This window comes from Tupaia chinensis, unplaced genomic scaffold, assembly GCF_000334495.1.
Source record: "Tupaia chinensis unplaced genomic scaffold, TupChi_1.0 Scaffold143599_1, whole genome shotgun sequence".
In the NCBI taxonomy this organism is placed as follows: Eukaryota; Metazoa; Chordata; class Mammalia; order Scandentia; family Tupaiidae; genus Tupaia; species Tupaia belangeri.
Genome location: NW_006203445.1, coordinates 1,050,014 through 1,070,666, shown reverse-complemented (window position 1 = coordinate 1,070,666; position 20,653 = coordinate 1,050,014). Strand labels below are relative to the sequence as shown.

At 47.3% G+C, this 20,653-nt stretch overlaps 1 protein-coding gene across 1 annotated transcript in view; it reads right to left on the bottom strand.

Annotated features, from left to right (window-relative positions):
- The window catches only part of CYP4B1 (cytochrome P450 family 4 subfamily B member 1), a 26,647-nt gene extending 9,545 nt beyond the window's left edge, over positions 1-17,102 (bottom strand). The window contains exons 1-8 of the mRNA XM_006164255.2: positions 16,883-17,102; positions 6,434-6,575; positions 6,222-6,266; positions 4,852-4,979; positions 3,933-4,057; positions 3,513-3,664; positions 3,267-3,373; positions 2,051-2,241 (exon numbers count right to left, since the gene is read on the bottom strand). Of these exons, the coding sequence (XP_006164317.1) occupies positions 2,051-2,241; positions 3,267-3,373; positions 3,513-3,664; positions 3,933-4,057; positions 4,852-4,979; positions 6,222-6,266; positions 6,434-6,575; positions 16,883-17,062 (1,070 nt within the window). The 5' untranslated portion in view covers positions 17,063-17,102. The remainder of the gene's footprint in view (positions 1-2,050; positions 2,242-3,266; positions 3,374-3,512; positions 3,665-3,932; positions 4,058-4,851; positions 4,980-6,221; positions 6,267-6,433; positions 6,576-16,882) is intronic.
- Between the last annotated feature and the right edge of the window lie 3,551 nt (positions 17,103-20,653).

The window sequence follows — 20,653 nt, the reverse complement described above, 5'->3', positions numbered from 1 at the left end:
AAAGAAAGAAAGAAAGAAAGAAAGAAAGAAAGAAAGAAAGAAAGAAAGGAAGAAAGAAAAATACGTCATGACTTTTCTGACAACCCCATGGAAACCTAACTACATAGAATTACTCAAGAGACCAAATAGCCCTGACACTGAAAAGCAAGACCTCCTATAGGACTTGTTTAGCTGTTTGCCTTCAGGATTAGGGACACTTTTTAAATCTGAATTAATAATTATTACTGTTATTAACTATATTTATTATTAATAATAATTTTTAAATATCTTTAATTGATGTAAGCATGTTAGTCATGTTTGCTGCTTCTAAGTAGTAACACTATGCCTTACTCACTGCTTAAAGTCAATGATCAAAACTATGATTATAGTAGCCTGGATATTGGAAGGGATCCATCAAGCTATTGCAACACATTGATTTTAAATGACCGGCTGTGCTGTGCTTGTGTTCTCTCTGTTGCCTTAGTCCCAACATCTATGTAAATATCAACATTCTTCACCCTCTACCCCGTCCCCCCACCCCAGCCCCGCTCCTAACAAGGGACATGACTTCCTAGGAATGAGCCTTCCCAGCCATGAGGAACCAAATTCTTACGTTGGCCATCAGTGCTCTCCTATGAAAAGATTTTGAGCAAAAGGGGGAAATGTGAAATAAAACAAGATAGTTTGGGGCAATTTCTAAAGATTCTTTTAGCCAAGAGGATATATGAAATCAGGCTATAGTTAAATTCTCCTATTTTTTAATTTTTTTTTACGCCAGAGGGCATGTGCATATGCCAGAAAGAGAGGGAGCCTCCCAATGGGACCTGGTTACACCCCTTTCCTCCATTCCACCCTCCCGTCGGGATCCTGGGCATTTGTGCATATGTGCCCCCCATGTTTTTCAAGACAATGGGCCAGGATTCAAAACATGGTTGTCGTGTGGGATCCAGCTTCCTCCACACATTACTTTGTTGCCATGCTACAAGGCTAGCTCCCTGTTTCTGAATTTTTTTTTTTTTTTGAGAGATTTTCACTGTAGGGCGCATGCGCTCGCCGGACAGACAGAAAGAGACATAGAGACAGAAAGCGAGAAATCACCCCCCCGGGGGGATGGTCACGCCGCAATCCCTTCTCCTCCATTCTCCTCTCGGGATCTTGGGCACGCATGCACACGCGCCCAGCGTGAGTTTTAAGCCACCGGGTCCGGGACACGAACCGCGGTCGACTACATGGGAGTCCAGCGACATAACCATTACGCTAACTGCTGGTTCCCTGAATTTTTTTTTTAAGTTTGCTATGAGGCGCACACATCAGAGAGAGGCAGAAAGGGGCAGGGGGAATGGGAAAGCACCCTCCAGGGGTGATTGCCACACAGCAATCCCTTCTCCTCCATTCTCTTCTCAAGATTTTGGTCACACACACACACACACACACACACAGTCCCATTATTATTTCAGTCAGCCATGTAGGACCCAGCCGCCTTTACCACACCACCTACTGGCCCTGTTTCGGAACTTTTAACTCTACCCAAATGTATATTCTTGCCATGTAAATGTAATTTCTCCCTAGTAGTTGTCATCTCACCTTGTGAGGGTTGGGCTATATGAATGTGCAGACTCTAAGGCTAACAATTGGAACCGTCTGCCTCCCTTTACTTCCTGGATCCTGGAAAAGTACTTGAACTTGCACTCCCCAAGTTACCAATCCCTTTTAGAAGACATCTTGTTAACTGTTTGAACCAACCTAAATTCTTAACAAAACAAACAAACAAAAAAACCTGATAGAATCACCCCTCCAACCGCTTGTGGAGTTCTCTATGTGACACATCTGAAAATAATCCATTATGGCAAAATTGGCCCAGTGGTAGAAACACCTTCAGCCCCTTTCACCTCCCCCCAGCTATTTATAGTGCCGAAGGAAACAGGACAGCTGCTACTACCCTCACCTGATTTCCAGGACAGGTCTGTGTCTATCTGGGATTTGTCATTCTTGAATAGCACAGGACAGGGTGAGCACAGCCCTTGCCCGGAGCCAAACAGGGTAGACTGGACTCACCCTCAGCCTCACTCACCACTGGAAGGAATCCCGGTCCCCCAGGATCTCACGGACCTCCTCCCTGCAGCGATGCTGATGCTCAGGGTTCTGGGCCATACAGTAGAGAAACCAGGAGATACCACTGGTGGTAGTGTCATGGCCTTCAAACATGAACGTGTCTACTTCAGCCCGGAGGTCTGCATCTGATAGTTTGGTCCCATTTTCATCCTGGGTTGGTGAAAGAATAAGAAGAAAGATCAAGGTATTTGAAGTAGGTGCCGTGAAGAACTCATAACAATAGTTGTCAAATGAAGGTCTGAGGGAGAGAGAGGAAGATCTTATTTAGATTGGGGGTCAGCACCTTCCTTTCTATTCCTATCTATGTGCCAAGTCCAGCCGGATGTCCCATATTCCATGACACCCTCCCTGATCCCTCTAGCCAAGTGATCTGTGACCTTATCTGGCCCCAGCTGTCAGCTCCCTTCACTTGGTACATGGACTGTTACCTGGAAGAGGACCCTTTTGCCATTGTCTCTTCCATTAGACTGCAAGCATCTGGAGGGCAGGGCCATCTCTGCATCCTGGCACAAGACTAACCCAGGGTGGAGCTCAGTGAGTTTGTGAAGTGAAGGAATAAAAGATCAACTGAATGGGGACCAGCAGTTAGCGTAATGGCTATGTCACTGGACTCCCATGTAGTCGACCGTGGTTTAAAGTACCGGGCCCAGTGGCTTAAACTCACGCCGGGTACATGTGCGTGCGTGCCCAAGATCCCGAGAGGAGAATGGAGGAGAAGGGATTGCAGCATGGCCATCTCCCCTGGGGGATGATTTCTCGCTTTCTGTCTCTCTGTCTTTCTGGCGAGCACACATGCCATATTGCAAAAACCTCTCCAAAAAAAGAAAAGAAAAAAAATCAACTGAATGAATGAATGAATGAAGTCTAAGAGTCTAGGATTCCACAGTGCCAAGATTCTCAGAGATCTTTGAAGTCTAGACTGCCTTCAGGCCACTGTCATGAGAACCAGATTCCTAATTTTATCTCTTCCTGATGCCACAGCCTGCCACATAGCCTGCATCTACCCACCTATGAACCTTTGTTGCTGTGCTTCATGGGTCAGTCAAGGAACAGTTCATATTTTCTGGGGAAAGTAGGAAAAATACTAAGCAGTTCCTCTGCCGTCAGTGAACTCTGGTGGTCTAAAGAATCCCTGGGACCAATTCCCAGGTGGGGTCAGGCAAAAGTGTGCTCACCTGAACCCCCAGGAGAATGTCCAAGAAGTCCAGGTGCCTCCGGTTCTGGATCTTCTCCCGCTCTTTCTCATTCTGCAGGGCTGCCTTCCGCTCCTTGATGACCTGGTCTAGACCAGGAGCACAGGGCATCACTGCCAGGAAACCTATCCTCTGCCCAAAGGGGAACTGAGGTCCTTGCAATGGGAGAGAGAGGCCTGTAGGAGCAAAACAGGATCCCTAGGATAGGGCTGTGTAGGAGAGGCCCACCTGTATGCTCATGGGCCACCTGGCAGGCCTTCAGGAATTGGCGGCCATGTCGGGAGAGCCGGTAGATGAAGTCGTTGTGGTACAGGAATTGCTCAATGCGCTGCTGCATCAGCATAGTGAGGTCACTGATGGCCAGGTAGTAGCTCCTGTCCCTGTATGGCAGGGGTGGGATAGAGGCAGGGCTCAGACACTGACCAGGGAAGAGTTCAGAGCAACTCTATCCAGAAATTGCCCCACACATCATTTTCTGCCCTTAACTGAAGCCAAATGTGTCTCCCCACCACGAGCAAGGCCTGGCTCTACTAAGCTGGTGGTCCCTGGCAGGCTCCTATCTTCACTTAGACCACGGCCCAGGAGCTCTGCCAACTCTCTCTGGGTTGGCTTCAGGGAGAGAGTGGTCAGCCCAAGCTGCTTGCTGACCTGTGCCCCAGACCGCTGTCTCCTTTGCCAAAGGTGCACTTCATGAGTGTGTCCAGTGCCATGTGGCCCACATCGGAGAAGATGTCAAAGCTCTTATTCTTTCGAGCCTTTTCCTCCCACTTGTCCTGGAAGAAGAGATAGGAAGCAATGTGAGGCTGGTTGGGCAGGAGGACTCCCTACCCTCCAGGCCCCATAGCCTGTCCTTGGCCACTAATCCCCCTCCAATTGCATACCCTGTCCCTGCCCTGTAGTCATTCTGCTGGCATGCGAGGTGAGGCAGGTAGGGTTTTGGCAGCCTCTGGACTTCAGGCTCTGAGGGCAGGACCAGGGGACAGAGTCAGTGCAGCACACAGACACTTTTCCCCAGTCATGGTAGCCTTAAGGGGAAAGGAAGGCCAAGAAGCACAGCTCCCTAGTACAGTGCATGTGTAAGTCAGGTCTGCAGCAATACTGGGAGGAGTTTCTTGCAGGAGAAGGGCTAGCCTGCATAACCTCTAGGGATTATCCAGCCCTATGACTCTAAGACTGACCCGTTGTCCCTTTTAGGTATGAAATGCAATGATATTATTTTAGCTATTATAGTAGTATAGTCGTATAGTAGCCAAACTGCTACAGTAGGAACCTTATAAAGGCCTCACAGAGCCCCTGGGCCTGAGAAGACAGAAGACTGGGTCTCCTTATGGGGTCAGGGATCAGGGCTGCCAGGACACCCAGAACTTCAGGTCCTGGTCAGCAGCAGCATGCAGTAGGTATCCACAGAGCACAGCTTCAGCTGCCATGGCAGATAGGATGGGGACTCAGGGCCTCGGTGACTCCCCCTCCTACAGAGCTCCACCTGCACTCCCCCAGGGCAAATCCAAGATAGGAGGGGCTGGTCCAACTGCCAACAGCCTCCTGGATCCTGGCTCAGGGAGCTCACCAGCATGGCATGCGCAGAGCTGGTAAACACGCCCACATAGGGCTTCAGCACATCATAATGGAAGCCAGGTGTGAGTAGCTTGCGGTGCTGGTACCACTTGGGCCCCTCAAGAACAAGCAGGCCTTTTCCTGGGGAAGGGATGGGAGAGGGAGGACTGGTCAGTCAGGGCAATATCACCCCACCCCTGGCAGCCTGGGACCAGGGAACACCCTCTCCAAACCTCCCCAACTGCAAGCCTGGAGTCTTCCAGGGACAGGTCAGTTAGACATGGTACTGCCCTCTGTGCCCAACCTCAGGCTGCCAGGACCTCAGCATACAGTGGTGGCAGCTGTTAACTCAGTAAGCTCCTTCCTTAGGGTAGGATGGCTCAGCTCCTGCCTCTTAGCTATACCTGCAAAGCCTAGGCTCCATGAATTTGTGTCACATGACACTCAACTCAGGCAGAGGAGGTAGATCTTCCTGACGGACAGTCAGGCAAGAGGGAAGCCTGCTGGGCCTTGGCTCTTAGCTACTGAGACTGACCATGGCTTCAGGACCTGGGAACAACCTGCCATGTTTGTGCTTTGTGGCCGCAGGTGGAACCCCATCCTCCTCCATCCTCTGTCTTTTCATTCTATCCTTCCTCGATCACTGAAGGGAGAGTTAGAATCACTGACATCCACAAAAGATAGCCCGAGGTTACAGGGTGAGATCATAGTCTTGGAAATGTTTCCTTCCTTTTGTCCCTGCCCTTTCTCAGCTCCCAGGAAGATGCCGAGAATACCGTGGGATCGAGAATAAAAGAAAGGCTTTGGAGAAGAGTCTGGCCTTGGCTCAAAAATACTCAACAACTTCTATCTATCCTCAACATCAAACCATGCTCCTAGTCCTGGCATTCAAGGGAAACCAGTTCTCCCTGCTCACCCTTATCTCCCAAATGAGCTCTGCTTTTCAGTCACTCAGGCGCAAAGCCTCATATCCTCTGGTGACACCAGCCAAGGTCCTACCACCACACCCTTCCTCAGGACAGCCCTGGACATCACCACCTAATAAAACTGTAGGATTAACTCTAGGTGCCAGCTCCTCCAGAAAACCTTTCCTCACAGTCACATTCTCCAGAGCCCTTGCCTTGCCTGTCTGAGGAAGAAGACAGGCCCAGCAAAAGAAGGTTCCTGGGCTCCACTTCCTCAGCCAGCCAGGAGTTCTCCTGCTTTTCCCCTGTCCCCCCTTACCCACCCATCCAAGCACCACCACCACCACTGAGCAGCAGAGCTAGGGTGGGGACATGAGCCAGGTTATCTAGCTGATGGGATCACTGACTGAGTGGCCAGGGCAGGATCCAGGTCTCCAGCACACGGGTCTGGGAGAGGAAGGACAGAGAATGTACTCACCAATCCACGGGAGGAAAAAATCATACACATCAGGGGCCTTAGGGTCTGCAGGAGAAGGAGAAAATTGGTCAAGCTGGGACTATGGCTTCGAGAAAACACTTGATAAATGGGGGGTCAGGCAGTGTCAGCTACTCAAGCCCAGGCCTCCTCCCCTCGTCGTGCCCTGGCCCTTTGCTCTCTGGGTGCCCCACCCTCTCCTAGGAGCACCTCACCCCCACGACTGTACACAGCTTTGGCATAGTCCGGGTCATAAATGTTCAGGAATCCAACAAACTGTCCAAACCAGAGTGGGTGGGCACAGGGGAACTGGTTGGCCCAGGACATCACTTTGTCCAGGCTCTTCATCTGCTGGACCTGAAACAATAACAGAAAGCCAGGAACACTCAGGAACTGAGTGTTAGCAGACAGGCCCAAAGTCCCTGGGCAGGGAAGGAGGAGGCTGTCCTGGCAGAGCTTGGGAGCTTCTCTCCCTCCCCCTACATCCCTCTCCTAAAGATCCCTGGGATCAGTGCCCTGTCCTGCCCTGAAGCCATTATTTCACATCTAAGCCACCCTGTCCCCACATCTGGGTTGGCTCAAGAACCCTAAACTGGCCCACCTGCTTCCACCTGCTGCCTGCCACCCTCTGTTGCATTGCAGCTAGAAAGATCTTTCTTCTTAGCACGAAAGCTTCTCCATTGTATGCCGTGCAATGGAGAAGACCCCTTCACGCCAGCCCTGCTGTGTCATTCAGCACGTTTTTATTGAGGGCCTACGTGTGCAGGACTCTATTCTTGACCTCTCAGGGGAATGAGACAGATATGGTCCTGCCCTTTTCTTCTATGGAGAAGATGGAAAGTAGACAAGTAAACAAGCATAATAATCCAAGTCTGAGTAAGTTCTGAAAAGGAAATAAACAAGATGCTAAGAGACGAACTAACAGGGAGGTCCTGCTTAGTGAAGGTGATCCAGGAAGTCTTCTTGTTGGAGATAACATTTCAAGTAAAACAGGAAGGATGATAAGCATCTGACTCTGCAGAGCAAAGGAAGAACATTTGTGATGGTGGAAACAGCAATCCCAAAGGCTCTGGGGTGAAAGAAGTTGTGGCATCTTTCAGGAATAGCCCTGTGGTGGAATAGTCACCTGAGATGAGATTTGGAGAGATCACCTGGAGGGTGGTATATACTCTTTGTTTTTTACCCTAGCCACATCTACTCACCCAGAGGTGTTTAATATAAATGAAATTTTATGATAAGTGCTTTTCCAAAACCAGCATTTTCTCCTTTAACATATCTTATTCTCCTTTCCAAGCGATTGCATTTAACTGTCACTCAGTTAATATTACTATTGGGTCATCAGAAAAGTCATGACACATTTTTGTTGACCCAAGAGTACTCCACTATTAGATTTTACCATATTTATTCATTTTTCTCCATTTAGAGGTAATCTTTCAAATATGCACCTAAACCTCTTCTGTGGCCTACCATAGGTTTCACAGCAAGTCTGAGTATTGTCGTTAGTGAGGATGTGTAATAACAGCTAATCTTTATTAAGTACTCATTGTTTGCCAGGCCTTGTTCTAAACATCTTGACCTGACTGAATCCTTACAACAATTCTATGAAGAGGAACCTAAGGTAGAGAGAAGTTAGGCTGCTTACAAAGGACCATACAGCTTGTGAGTGGATCTGGGATGCAACCAAAGAAAGTTGACTCCACAGCCCACAATTTTTGGAATCTGACAGATCAGAATCTTGACTGATTGTATTTTCTAGTTCTGTGAATTTCCACAGGTTCCTCGGACTCTCTGAATCACACTCTCCTCATCTGTAAAATGGGGGTAATAATGTCTACTTTTTTTAAGTTCAAGGGTGTGTGTGCTCACAATAGGGAGACAGAAAGAGAGAGAAAGAGAGAGAGAAAGAGAGAGAGAGAGAGAGAGAGGAAGCACCCCAATGAGGTATGACCATACTGTAATCCCTTCCCCTTCATTTCTCCATCTTGTCAGATTTTGAGCTCCCAAGCACATGCACCTAGCTATGTGAGATCCAGCTCACTAGGCTACAGGCTGGCCCAATAATGCTTACCTTATAGGACTGCTTTGACATTAATGACATCATTCAGGGGGCGCACATAGGAGCCTTTGTGTGTGTATGTGTACACATGTGTGTTATCTCTTGTTGGCTGAGGTCATATGAGGGCATTCAAGGCCCTTTACTGAGATAATATATGAAAGGGCCTAGCACTGGATCTTGCCCAAAGCAAGTCTTCAATTGATAGTTCCCTCTCCTTTATGCCTACCCCTGCCTAATACAAGTCCCTTTAGGTCTCCTCCCTGCATCTCCTGCAGCTTTCTGAGCTTCCAAAGGCCCCAACACTGCACTAGAGTATGTGCTGTTTACATGCCCCATCTGTGAGTAAAGGTAAACTGAAGCTTGACCCCTGTTCCATGGAAACCTGACCTAGGGTTATACTCACCAACTCTGTTCCCCTGGAAACCTGATAACCACAGGATATAAACTATGTTGCTAGGCAACATGGCTATAGCAACCCCCAACCCCAGTTGGTAAATGATATCTAGACTGGGAAGAACCATGAATGAATAATAAACACCTGATGGGGACACCATACTCTCCAGTTTTGGTGACTCTTATACTGTGCAGGACCGTTGCAGGATTCTGAGACTGTTAATGGACATGGAGATCCTGTGGGGCATACGGAAGATTAGGTGGACCTGAAAACACACCTACTAATGGGAATCTCATCTCCTGACCATCCTCTGAGGAGGAGATGAATCATCACCAATGCTGTGTGGATGTTCCAAGGAATGCCCGACACAGCCTTGTTAGCAAACTGATTCCTGCCCATATCCTTGGAGTGGACTGATGCTAACTGTGCCTATGGTAGTCTCCTGAGTCTAAATTATTAGGACAAAGATGACCTTCTGGGTGTGGCATCACCTCCGTGTGTTTGCTTATAGCACTTCTTCCTCATAATATAGCTTCTGTCCAAGAACACCTGTTGAAATTCTGCCTGTTTCTCAAGGTTGAATGTCCTTCTCCAGGAACCTCCCTAATTCCCACTAACTGAAATCTCTGCCTCCTTTGTACTTGCCCACATTGTGCTTCATGTTACAATACAACCATGAGTTTTAAAAATTAGTCATGTTAACATAGGCATTCGCTAGGCATTTAATGTGTAGGACACTGTACAAAGTGCACTCTTACATTTCACCCTCTGAAAAATCATATAAAATAGACATTATCATAAACCCATGTCATAGATGAGAAAATAAACTCAGTCATAGGGTGTGTTAGCAATGGTGCTGGGATTCACACCAGAATCCTATCTCCATCTGTAGGTCGTAATTTCCTAAACCCACAGATTGAGTGGCACAGAACTCAACATAGGACCTCAAGGCCACAGAACATACTTTAAAAGGTAGGTATGAATAAAGGTTATGAAAAGGGGGGACCAGCAGTTAGTGTAACAGCTATGTTGTTGGAATCCCATGTAGTCGACCACGGTTCAAGTCCTGAATCTGGTGGCTTAAACTCATGCCAGGCATGTGTGCATATGTGCCCGAGATCCCGAGAGGAGAATGGAGGAGAAGGGATTGTGGCGTGGCCATCGCCCCTGGGGGGGGATTTCTCGCTTTCTGCTTCTCTGTCTCTGTCTTTCTGGAGAGCGCACATGCCCTATAGCAAAAACCTCTTGAAAAAAAAAATGGGAAGGAAGGCAAGAATGGAGGAAAGAAAACAAGAATCATCTGATTAATCTGAAAATTGTCCAGAGATTTTAGTCTCATGAGGAATCGGTCCAAGGTCTTGCTCAATTCAGGACAGAAAGGCCACCACCAGCACTTCCTGTGATATAAACAACTTGCAGATTTCTGTTTGTTTTTCCCAGCTGGCCTTACCCTGCCTCCTTTGACCAGACTTACTCCTCATATCCACAATCTATCTCTCGACATAGAAAACGAGAGGGAATAGACATGTATTGAGTGTCTATTATGTGCCAGGTGCTAGCTAAGTGAATTAATTGCCTCCTGTACCTAATATAGAATTCATTGCTCTCATTTTATGGATGACAAAGCTGAGACTCAGAGATGTGAACTAACTTGCCTGTCAATATTGCAAACAGAGTCAGGATGGTTTAGTCTGCCTCCCTCATCTCCTATCTTATCCTGTTTGAAGGCCACAGTGTAAATATCTTATGTTATTAGTTGTACTGTGCTTGCACACTTGTTAGGTAATTATGACTCAGCTGTTTTATGCTGTTGAATATAATGCACACATGTGTGTGTAGCAGTCTGGTTTTGGCAATGAGCCACTACTGTCTGCAGCCCCTTTAGGAGACAGGAAAACCTGGTCAGCTAGCTCTGCCTAGCTAGCTAACCCTGCTCTGCTCAGCCTTGGTTCTTCTAGCTCAGCCCCGATGGTCTTGGCTTGGTGCAGCCTTGGCTTATCTCGGCTCAGCTCAGCTCCATGTGCTGTGAGCTCTAAGAGGGAGGAAAGTGCACTATGAACATTCTCCTTGTGTGTTACAAGCTCCAAGAGGGAGAAAGCACTTGAGAGCACTGCTATGGGCTTTGTGAGCCTACGAAGAGCTCTGTGAACTCCACTAAACTCAGCCAATAAACAACATGCTATCAGTGCCTCGTGTCTTTTCAACTCCCTGAGTCTCTGTTCAACCCACCCTTCAGAGGAGGAAAGAACCTAGCAAAACACCATTCTTTGTAGGCTAGCAGTGTTTTAACTCAGTTTAGAGCCCCATGCTCTCTTCTGTACACTGGAGACTGTCAGGCTGCTGCGTTCAGTTGCATAAGTTGAGTACTGCACAGTGTTAGCATGCTAGATGACTCTCCCACCTGTGCCATGACAGTTTAGGATAATGATAGCAATGATTGGACCTAATGGGGTCAGAAATTGGGAAGGCTAGTGGTTCCAGAAAAACCACTGCCTCGCTTCCAGAAAAGTCTTGGCCTTCTCACTAGCACGGTATTAAGCCAAGCTATATAAGCCAGATAGAAAGTTTGGGGCTGCCTTGCCTATGGGGTAGCCCTTTTATTTTTCCTTCCAGTTAATAGTTCTCCTTTTCCTCTTGAAGGAAGGAAGAAAACTGTTTACCTATCTCTTCTCTCCATGCTCCTCTTATGGAATAGTCCATTCTGTACACTTTCTTTAATAAACTTGTTTTCACTCTCCCTCAATTGTTTGATCTTGAATTTTTTCCTGCATGAAGCCAAGGACCTTCACATCCCAGGTCGAGAGCCCCATGGGTTGAGCCTCCTCAGCAACAGGATATAGCCTTACTCGAAGTCACACAACTCACATCATATCCAGCTCTTTAGATTCTGAAGCCTGCGCTCTAACCCCAGCCCTTTTCTTAACTTCAACAACTAAAGAGGCCCTCCAGCCCAGCACTGACCAGGTTGGAGGAGTTACCAGGGGTGCATCCAAACATCCAGGGAGCATTCGAGGAAGACAGGAAAGCAGAGGCCCAAGAAATGCCCACGAGCCCAGGGAAGCAGCCATTGGTTCTCAGCCTATAAGTAGCTCTCAGGGATTCATCTACTCCCTCAGGGCACAGGCGTGAAACACCCACTCTGCACCATCCCTGCTGCCAGTTCCGAGGATACATGGTAAACAGACAAAGGGCCACTTCCCCATGCTTACCTTCCAAGTGGGGAGAAAGGAAAAAGAATAAGAACCAAATATATCCACTATATAATTTCAAGTAGTGACGATTCTATGAAGAAAAATAAAGCAGAATAAGGGAAGGGCTTTTGTTATGGCCAGGCAGGGTGGCTGGGTAGGTCAGGGAAGGCTTCTCCAAGGTGACATTTGACCAGTGATCAGCAGAAACACCTTCAGAAAGGCACAATATACTCACAGATTTCTCTTTCTTGCACTGTCACCCATACCCCTCTACTCCTCACTTCCTGGGGATGAACCTTGTTCAACTTCAGAGATTATAGAAGCTGTCAGATAAGAATCCCATAAAAGACAGCCACCAGACCTGCAGTACCACAGGCCTGCACCTGCCCCTCAGCCTTTCCTGTCCCTGTACAGGCCTTCCTTGGCATCCCTCTCCTCTACCCCTCCCTCCAGCACCTCTCCCATCAGTTAGCCCCTCTCTCTCCCTATCACAGACCTTGCCCTCTCTACTGGTTCCTTCCCATCCACAATAAAAACACGATAAAGCCTCTCCCACTTAACAGAAAAGGAAAAGGAAACAAAACCTCCCCAGTCAGCTTCCTCCTTCAGCTAGCCCTCTACTTTCCTTCTCTTTTCATATCCTGACTTCTCCAAAGAGTTGTGTTAACTGCCCCAAATTCTCCCACAAAGACCCCCAGCTCTCCAACACTGCCCTTGCCAGGCACCCAGCACCCTTCATCCCAGAAGCTGCCCAGAGCTGTTACCCAGCAGCTGATTCTCCTGTCTCTTGCACTCTCTCCTGGGTGTCCTCCCACCTCTCCTGATGTCTTCTTTCAGGAGCTCCTCACCTGCTGTTCGTTTTTCAAAAACAGATTCTCCTCAAGTGCCCACCCTTGGCTCCTTCTCATGCTGCACCTTCTTCCTGGAGACTCTCACCTACTTTCATGGCTTTCTTTACCATCTTCCTGCCAGCAATTCCTCAACCGACAGCTCATACGAGCTTACCTTTCTCCTGAGGTTCAGAAACAATAACTCCAACTGCCACCTCTGTACGACAAGCCCCTCAGAACCAGCATTTCAAACCTGTGTGTTTCATGCATATGTGTTTATACATATCGTGTTTGCCCCCCAAACCTGCTGCTCAAAAATCAAACTACCACTCACTCTGCTACTAGCCAGGAATATGAAACGTAACTTTCTCCATGATTTATGGCGATGCCATGAGGGATGCCCTGTGGAGTCTGGCCCACCACGTGACTTTTACATTGGAATCAGCAAACCAGAGCTTCTTAACTAGGTGTAGCAGCTCATGGGAGGAGGCTCCCACCATGAAGCTCTCCAAATCCAGTATCTGAAGCTCCCATGCCCAGACACTAATGGGTGCTGCCAGCCCTGAGCCTCTTCCTGGGTCTCAGATGCCCACATTTTAATATCTAGACATAGAAATGCATTTCTGGTTACAATTTAGTCTTATGACTCAGAGGGTCTTTTCTCTCTTTAGGATCTTTTCTCACTTTCTGCCCTTACCTAGCTGTGTTGACGCCTCCAGTTTAAGAAAACTTCAAGAACAATTCTTGTTCTACTTTTTCTAGTGCATGAAAGGGACCTCGCTGATACCTTACATTGATATCTTGATATTTCTCTCTTCTCTGCTCACTAAGAACTGGCCTGCTCCACCTCTCATCTCTCCATCCCAACATCTGCCTAGAGCATCCCAACCATTGTCTCCTTGCCTATTTGCCCTCTGTCAATCTATTCACCGTCCCAAAGCAAAGCAGCCATTCTCAAACACAAATCTGATGTTGGCCCTCCTTGCTTCAGTCTCTTCAAGGGCTCCCTATTGCCCTCAGAATAAAGTAAATCCTTTTGACATGTCCTCAAGGATCTATGTGGCTTGCTCCTACCCACCTTCAGCCTTGTATCTCCACTGTTCTCCCTCCAGAAGTGCTGAGTTACTAACTGGCACAGAAAGACCTTGAAAACCAAATTCACTTCCTAAACACCTAATTGCAATTTCTACCTCTGCACTTTTCTGCACAGGTGATGGTTTCTACCATTCCTTCTATGCTCACAGAGGCTGCTACTCCAGATCTGTTAGCATTTACCTGAGCCTCACCTCCCTGGACTTTCCTGACTCCCCAGTCTGAGGGAGTCTTTCTCTAGACCCAAGGTTCTATAACACTTACACTGTGTTACTGTCTCTCCTACAGACAGAATTCCTCTAGGGCAGGTTCTTTTTCTTATCTCTTTATCCTCTGGCTTCTGCATAAAGCCAGACCCAGAGTTCCTGATCAGACAATGCTAGTTGCTTTTGAAAAAAGAGAAACTAAAGCTGGATTGACCTGGGAAGAAACAAGAGGATGAAGAAAGAGGATTCCCCAGGGTGCTCTGCAGTGTAGTATTGTGTAGAGATTTGACACCTAACATCTACCTGCCAAGCCGTTCGCAAAGTACCTATACTTTATCCCTTTGATCCACTTCTAACCCAGTAAGATAAAGATAATGATCTTCATTTTCCTGGCAAAGAAATAGAAACACAGAGAGGGGAAGTGACTCAACCAACAAGGCACAGCAAAGGCCCATGATCACAGTTTGCTGAATGAAAATGAGCCAGAGCTCTTTCTTCACTCTATAGCACAAGGTCAAGGGGTCTGCTTTGTGATGAGTGAAGACAGGCAACCTCAGGGATCACCTTTCTTTGGGCTGGGAGCTGGCATCGTCCCCTTTCATACACATAAGTCAGACTGAGATCTTCACACAGGGACTCCAAACTCAAGCCAACAATAAGCATCTCCTTAAATCCCAGAGTGAAATGAGGACTCTAGGAATAGGATATGCGCCCATGTCAAGGGGACACAGTGTGAAAACTGAGTAGGATGGTAAGTGGCTATACCAAGATCTCCAGACAATGATTAGAAACAAGAAGAGAAAAATTAATCCTGATGGACAGTTCTTTCTCACCTCCAGCCCTTCACCCACCAGTCTTTCTCCTTCTCTTCCTTTTCTCACCATCACTGAGCCTAGAAGTCAAGTCCTTTATGAGGACTGATCACAACCCAAATTAAAGCACAGGATACCTGGGCCCAATCTGGACTTTGTTCTTGAGCTCTTAAGAAAACAAATACCTATCATACAGTCTTAGGAAAACACCTCACCTCCTCTGAACCTCTCACATCTTTATGGAAGGAAAAACAATCTCCACCCTGCCTCCCAATTTGTCAGGTTCAGGTTGGATCCAACCAATGGCAGAGGTGCCAAGCCCAGAGGAATGCAGAGGTGTTGTGCCTGTAGTGGCTCCTCAGGAAACTTTTGTATTGCCCAAAAGCAGCCACCAGCCCTAGCATACTCTTCCTGGTGCCAAGTAAGGCCCTTCAGATAGTTGTGTTAGAGCCAAGAAGCCAGAGCCAGGCTGTGTCCCAGGCCTTTGTATTCTCAAGGCAGAGGCAGGAGCAGTTTGGTAGAGGAGAGCATAGAGATAGAGCAGCAAGGTTCCTGTCCTAGGGAAGACACCAGCTGAGGGCAAACCCAACCTTGGTGGAGGCAGGTAGAAATGAAAGGGATACCAGAGGAAATGGATGGAAGGTTCACCTAAATACCTTTCCTACCCTCATTAGAGTCAGACCTTAACTTTCCCATGCCCTTCCTTACGTACTTAACCAAACTCTCCCAGACACTCCTAGTCCTTCCATTTCTCCTCTCCATTACTCACTCTCCTCTGTGGATCCCCCTCTCTACTCTTCAACATTCACTGCTGGTCCATCCAGTGATGCCTACTCTGGGCCAAGCTTTGTGCTGGACCCTGAAGGCACAAGGATAACTCAGACTAGATCTCCATCCTCCAGTGATCCCAGTCTAGGAGGGAAGATGAACAAATGAAAAGAGGATTACAACTTTATGGGACTAGTGCTGAGATAAAAAGAATGGGGCTGATGTAGTATCTTGGAGAGGCACTTCCCCTGGCCTGGGAATAGGAAACTCTCAGTTGTCTGTTTTTCCCTCCAAACATTAGGCTCCTTGAGAACAGCATGGGTCCCCCTTCATTTTCTTCATCCACTCTCTTCTTTTCTGGATGCCCCAAGGATTCAGGGAGTTTATTAGGTCATATTGACAGGTTATTCACAGGGGTAACTATAAACTCATTTATAGTGTTTGCTCTCCAATGTCAATCCAGGAAGAGAGGAAATGCCCTAGACTGAGATGAGAAAAATGAATTCAGAAGGTAGGAGAAGGAACTGAGTCTCCCTCTCTGAGCCTTAGTCTCTGGAATCTATAACTGGATTCCCAAACCCACTGCAGATCAAAACATTTGGGGAGTATTTTAGATTCAGACTTCTAGTCCAAATCTGACAAAGTAGAATCTCCAAGGGCTGGAGACCCAGGAATCTCCTTCTCCCAGTTGATTCCAGTTCCCTGCTCTGTATTTAGAAACTTCTGTTCCAGGTGCCCATGACAGTAGGGAAATAGGAGGTATTCCTGAGAGGGGGTGCTAAGGTGGTCCCCACTGGAGAAGCAGGGCAAGGAACTGAACCCAGGAAGATGCTGAGACCCCTGAGCTGCCACAGGTGCAACAAGGAGAACACTACCTCTGGGCACCAACTGCTTGGACACTTGGGCACCTCTCACATGACAGGCATGGAATTCTTACACTGCATTGAATAAGGAGGATGCTGATTCAGCTCTAACCATGATAACTATTTCCACTGGGCGGGCTATCCAGAGACTTTCTTTGGTTTTCCCCTATGCTGTCACCAAGACTTTACACAGCCTTATCTGACCTTTGGGCCTCAGAATGCTGGGAGAAGTCTGTGGCCTGATTGGACCCCGTCTTGGAAGCACTCCCTCTTCTGAAGCTAGCTTGAAAGGCAGGCATGACAGGAAAATTCAGGTGGGAAAGTTGAATGAGATCTATGGCTCTCCAGATGTCATTCCCCTCCCAAGTTTTTGGTTCCCTCCATGCCCAGGGATTAGGCTTGAAGGAAAGGAAGATGCTGTGTTTCTCTACCCCTCCCTCTCTTCCACCTACCTCATGCGCATGCCCATAGAGCCAATGAGTGGGGGGTCCTGGGAAGCTGTCCATAGCCTTGACCAGCTTCTGCCTCCGCAGCAGCAGGGGGAGGAATTTGATGAAGCCCAAGACCAAGATCAGCCCAGAAGCCCACCAGCCCAGGTGGGAGAGGTTCAAGGAGAGGAAACCAAGCGCCATGGCAGGAGTTGCAGCCACCTCAGGCTCCAACCTGTTTCCAGCTCTCCCTGGAGCTTTTATACTTTAAACCCAGGCATCCTGCCAGCTCCTATCGCCAGTCACGCCCTGCAGCCAGTAGCTGGCTGGGCTAAGTGCCACAGGGTGGAGACGGCAATCCCAAAAGTCGACAACATTGGAGAGAGTTTGGCTAACTTCTTAAAAACTCAGCAAGAAAAGGCAAAGTGAAAGGAATCCTGCCTTGGTTCCTTGGAGGAGTAAATAAATGGTAATTCTTGGTTTAATTTTCAGCATAATAACTGCCTTGTCATACAAGCACTTATATGACACTTTTATCCGGGCACTTTTTATACACTATCTCATTTAGCTCAGTCAACAAGAAGGTTGTAGATACTCTATACCCATTTCCCAGATAATGAAATTGAGGCTCAGTTGGCTTGAGCTTTCTTACAAGAAAACTTCCACGTTCCCTTTCAATATGGACCCTTGGGAGGCCTTGCCAAACTCAAGATAATTTGAGTCCTTTTGTAAATTACCTTTAGGGATGAAGGTCTAGTTCCAAGAGGGATATTCTGTGTCATAAAAGGGCCACTCCACTATTAAAACCACGGTATAAATTTGACATGTAAAAGCTTAGAATATTACTTTCAGAGTGATGAGGAAAGATCACCAAATTCAATCTCTCCTGGATGGATGGAGCCACTTAGGCACAGAGAGGAATAGGGAAATGTCCAAAGTTGTAGAGCAAAGCAGTGATGGCTCTCAATGTTCCAGTCCAGGGACCTGTTGAAAAACAAGCTTGGTCCAGGCCCCCACCTGGAGTGAGTCTGCTTTCTCCCTGAAATACTGAGTTATTTCAGTCAGAGCCCCAGCAGGTAACAGAACCCACTGCAAACGTTTCAGACGAAGAGACTTCTTTCAAAGAGTTGGGCAGAGTTAAGGAATCAGACAAGCATGGTACAGCATGCAGAGACTAGTACCAGTGGAAAATCCATCAATCTCCCTAGGCTGAAGCTACAAGAGGAGGAAATACTGTCATGTTCCTGGAGCCTGGTAGAAGCTGTATATATGCATCCATTGCCAGAGAAGCAATGCCTGAACAGGGAAGAAACAGAGAATAAATGCCCCAAGCTCTTTCCTCTCCCACCCTCTAATCTCTTACTCACGACTCTCTTCAGCCAACCCCAACCAGATGTGAGATGACAAGGGAACCAGTCTACAGAAGTCAGCCCCTCAGCAGGGAGTGAAGAGCTAAAGTCTGAGCCTGCCAGGGAGATGGCCAGAGACAAAGCCATGCACAGGTGGGCTTGGAACTCAGATCACAGATGATGTTGGCTCAGAGACTAACATATCATCCTGACTTCCTTGTCCTTTCTGGCAGAGGACACCAAGCTTTCTCCTGTGCTGAGGAGATATCATATCCAGTCTTACCCATAGGCTGGGAAATCAAGAAGACAGTACAATGAAAGGAACTCCAAAAGTGTCTTCTCCATTGTTTTGTCACACTTTCTGAAATTCCACATTTATGCTTCATTTCATTGGACCCATTTCTAGGGCAAAAGGCAGGTCATCATATGGCCAGAATAGAAAGCTGGGCAGCAGCCAGCTTCCAGGTCCTAATCCTACTAGTTCCCCATCTCAAGTCACCTGGGCAGTGTGATTCTTCAAAGCCAAATGTGTCTCCCTGATGCTTCCATCTGCTGATCTCAGTTCTCCCCTCCAGATCCCCATAGAAAATTTGAACTGTAAAAAATGCTTGGAAACAATGCCCAGTTTAGTAGTACATCAACTGAAATAGGCAGGCACTGGCTTTAAAGAGCAGATTGTGTATTACTTCTCAACTGTGTGTTCAGTGATACCACATTGGTAGCTTGAAATTGGCCAAAAGGGAGAATTTATACCACAGAAATTGACAAATACTACAAATGAAGGCTTTTACCCAAGGAGCCAGCCATCGAACATTTTCCAACACACCATCACCCCCAAGCCCAGGATGCAGAGTAAGCAGTTCTCCTGAGTCATATTGGGAGAAACCCCTGATCATGATAATGTGCATGGAGTCATGGAACTTGCCTATGAGACCATTCTCAAGAAGACCTGTAGGATAAGACTGGAAGACTCCTTCTCAGACTCCAAACTTCAAGGAATCTTTTAGGTCTTTAGTAACTACTAATTCCTACATGTCAGAGGAGGTCCAGGCCTAGGGGAATAGGAAAGGAAGGAGTTAAGGAGATGGAAAACTGAGGCCATCTTGATCTAACTAACCCTAACCCAATACCTCTTCTCCAGGAAGTCTTCCTTCCTACTCTTTACCTTCATTACCACTGATAAGAGCCACCCCTTCATTAACACTGATCAGAGCCAGTCTTCCACCTCTACCACCTTAGTCTGTAATTTTCTTTGAGTGTGTTCACTTTCTCCCTTGCAACAGTAATTTGAATGTTTGTCTTGTTTTCAAATCCTCCCATTCTACTGAAAAGTAGAGACTGAGCTTATCTATTCCCTGACTTAGCCGGAACAGAAGATATTCAAGCACTCAATGGACCCATGACCAGGTGCATTCACGAAAGAACCATCCTGCAACACTGAGTGAAACAAGAGCAAAGGTAATATTGCCAATGTGTACTGCCACATGGCACAGCTCTCATCAGGACTTCATAAACCTTCAAAGGATGTTAAGGGTCCTCCCCACTTCCTCAGTACCCAGCACCCATTATGAACTTAATAAATAAATCATTGTTTATTGAATGAATGTTGAAGGAATTGGCTATTACCATTGGGGATGTGGGGAGGACACAGTGAGAAAATGTTTACTGATCCATGAAAATATATCGGAAGTCCTGTACTGATTCCCTTCTGGACAACGTAGTCAGGACCTTTTCTAGCTGGGTGCCAGTAGCCACTCCCAAGTGGAGAGCCCAGAGCCACCACTGTTCCACCTGGGACCCCACCTCAGTTTCCCAGGGACATCAAGATGGAAGGAATGATATATGTGAATTCTTGACAAAGGCAAGGGGAGCCAGGTGATACTTGGAAGAAAAAAAAAATGTGTCGGGAACAGTATTCTCCACCATGCATGCCCATTAGAGTCACCTGAGGATAAGACTGGAAGACTCCTTCTCAGACTCCAAACTTCAAGGAATCTTTTAGGTCTAACACCTTTAAATATCCCTGTTCTCTGTGTTGGCCCATGATCTGTCTCTCCCGCTCATATGGCTTTCGTCATGGCTTTCTCTTATTGAAAGAAACCCCTAATCACAACAATGTGCACATTGTAAAGTTAATGCATGTGTGAGGGTAGTTATTATCATTATGGTCAGTGCCCAAAGTTGGTGAGGGGTAGGGGAGATGGTTCCCTGTTCTGGCCCCTGGAACTTCCTGATCTTGTTGATCTGCCCTGCTCCCTCTATCTAGGCTGCATTGGCTCATGAGCATTCCCAACCAGCCTTGGCTGAGTACCTTTGTCCTGGAAGTGTGGGAGGAGTAGAGGAAGAAGAGTGGAAGGTGGAGATAGGGAGGGCAGGAGCTAGTAAGGGACGTGAAATAGCTGGGCTGGACAGAAATTGATTATTCTCTAGGCTCTTTCTGAGTTGA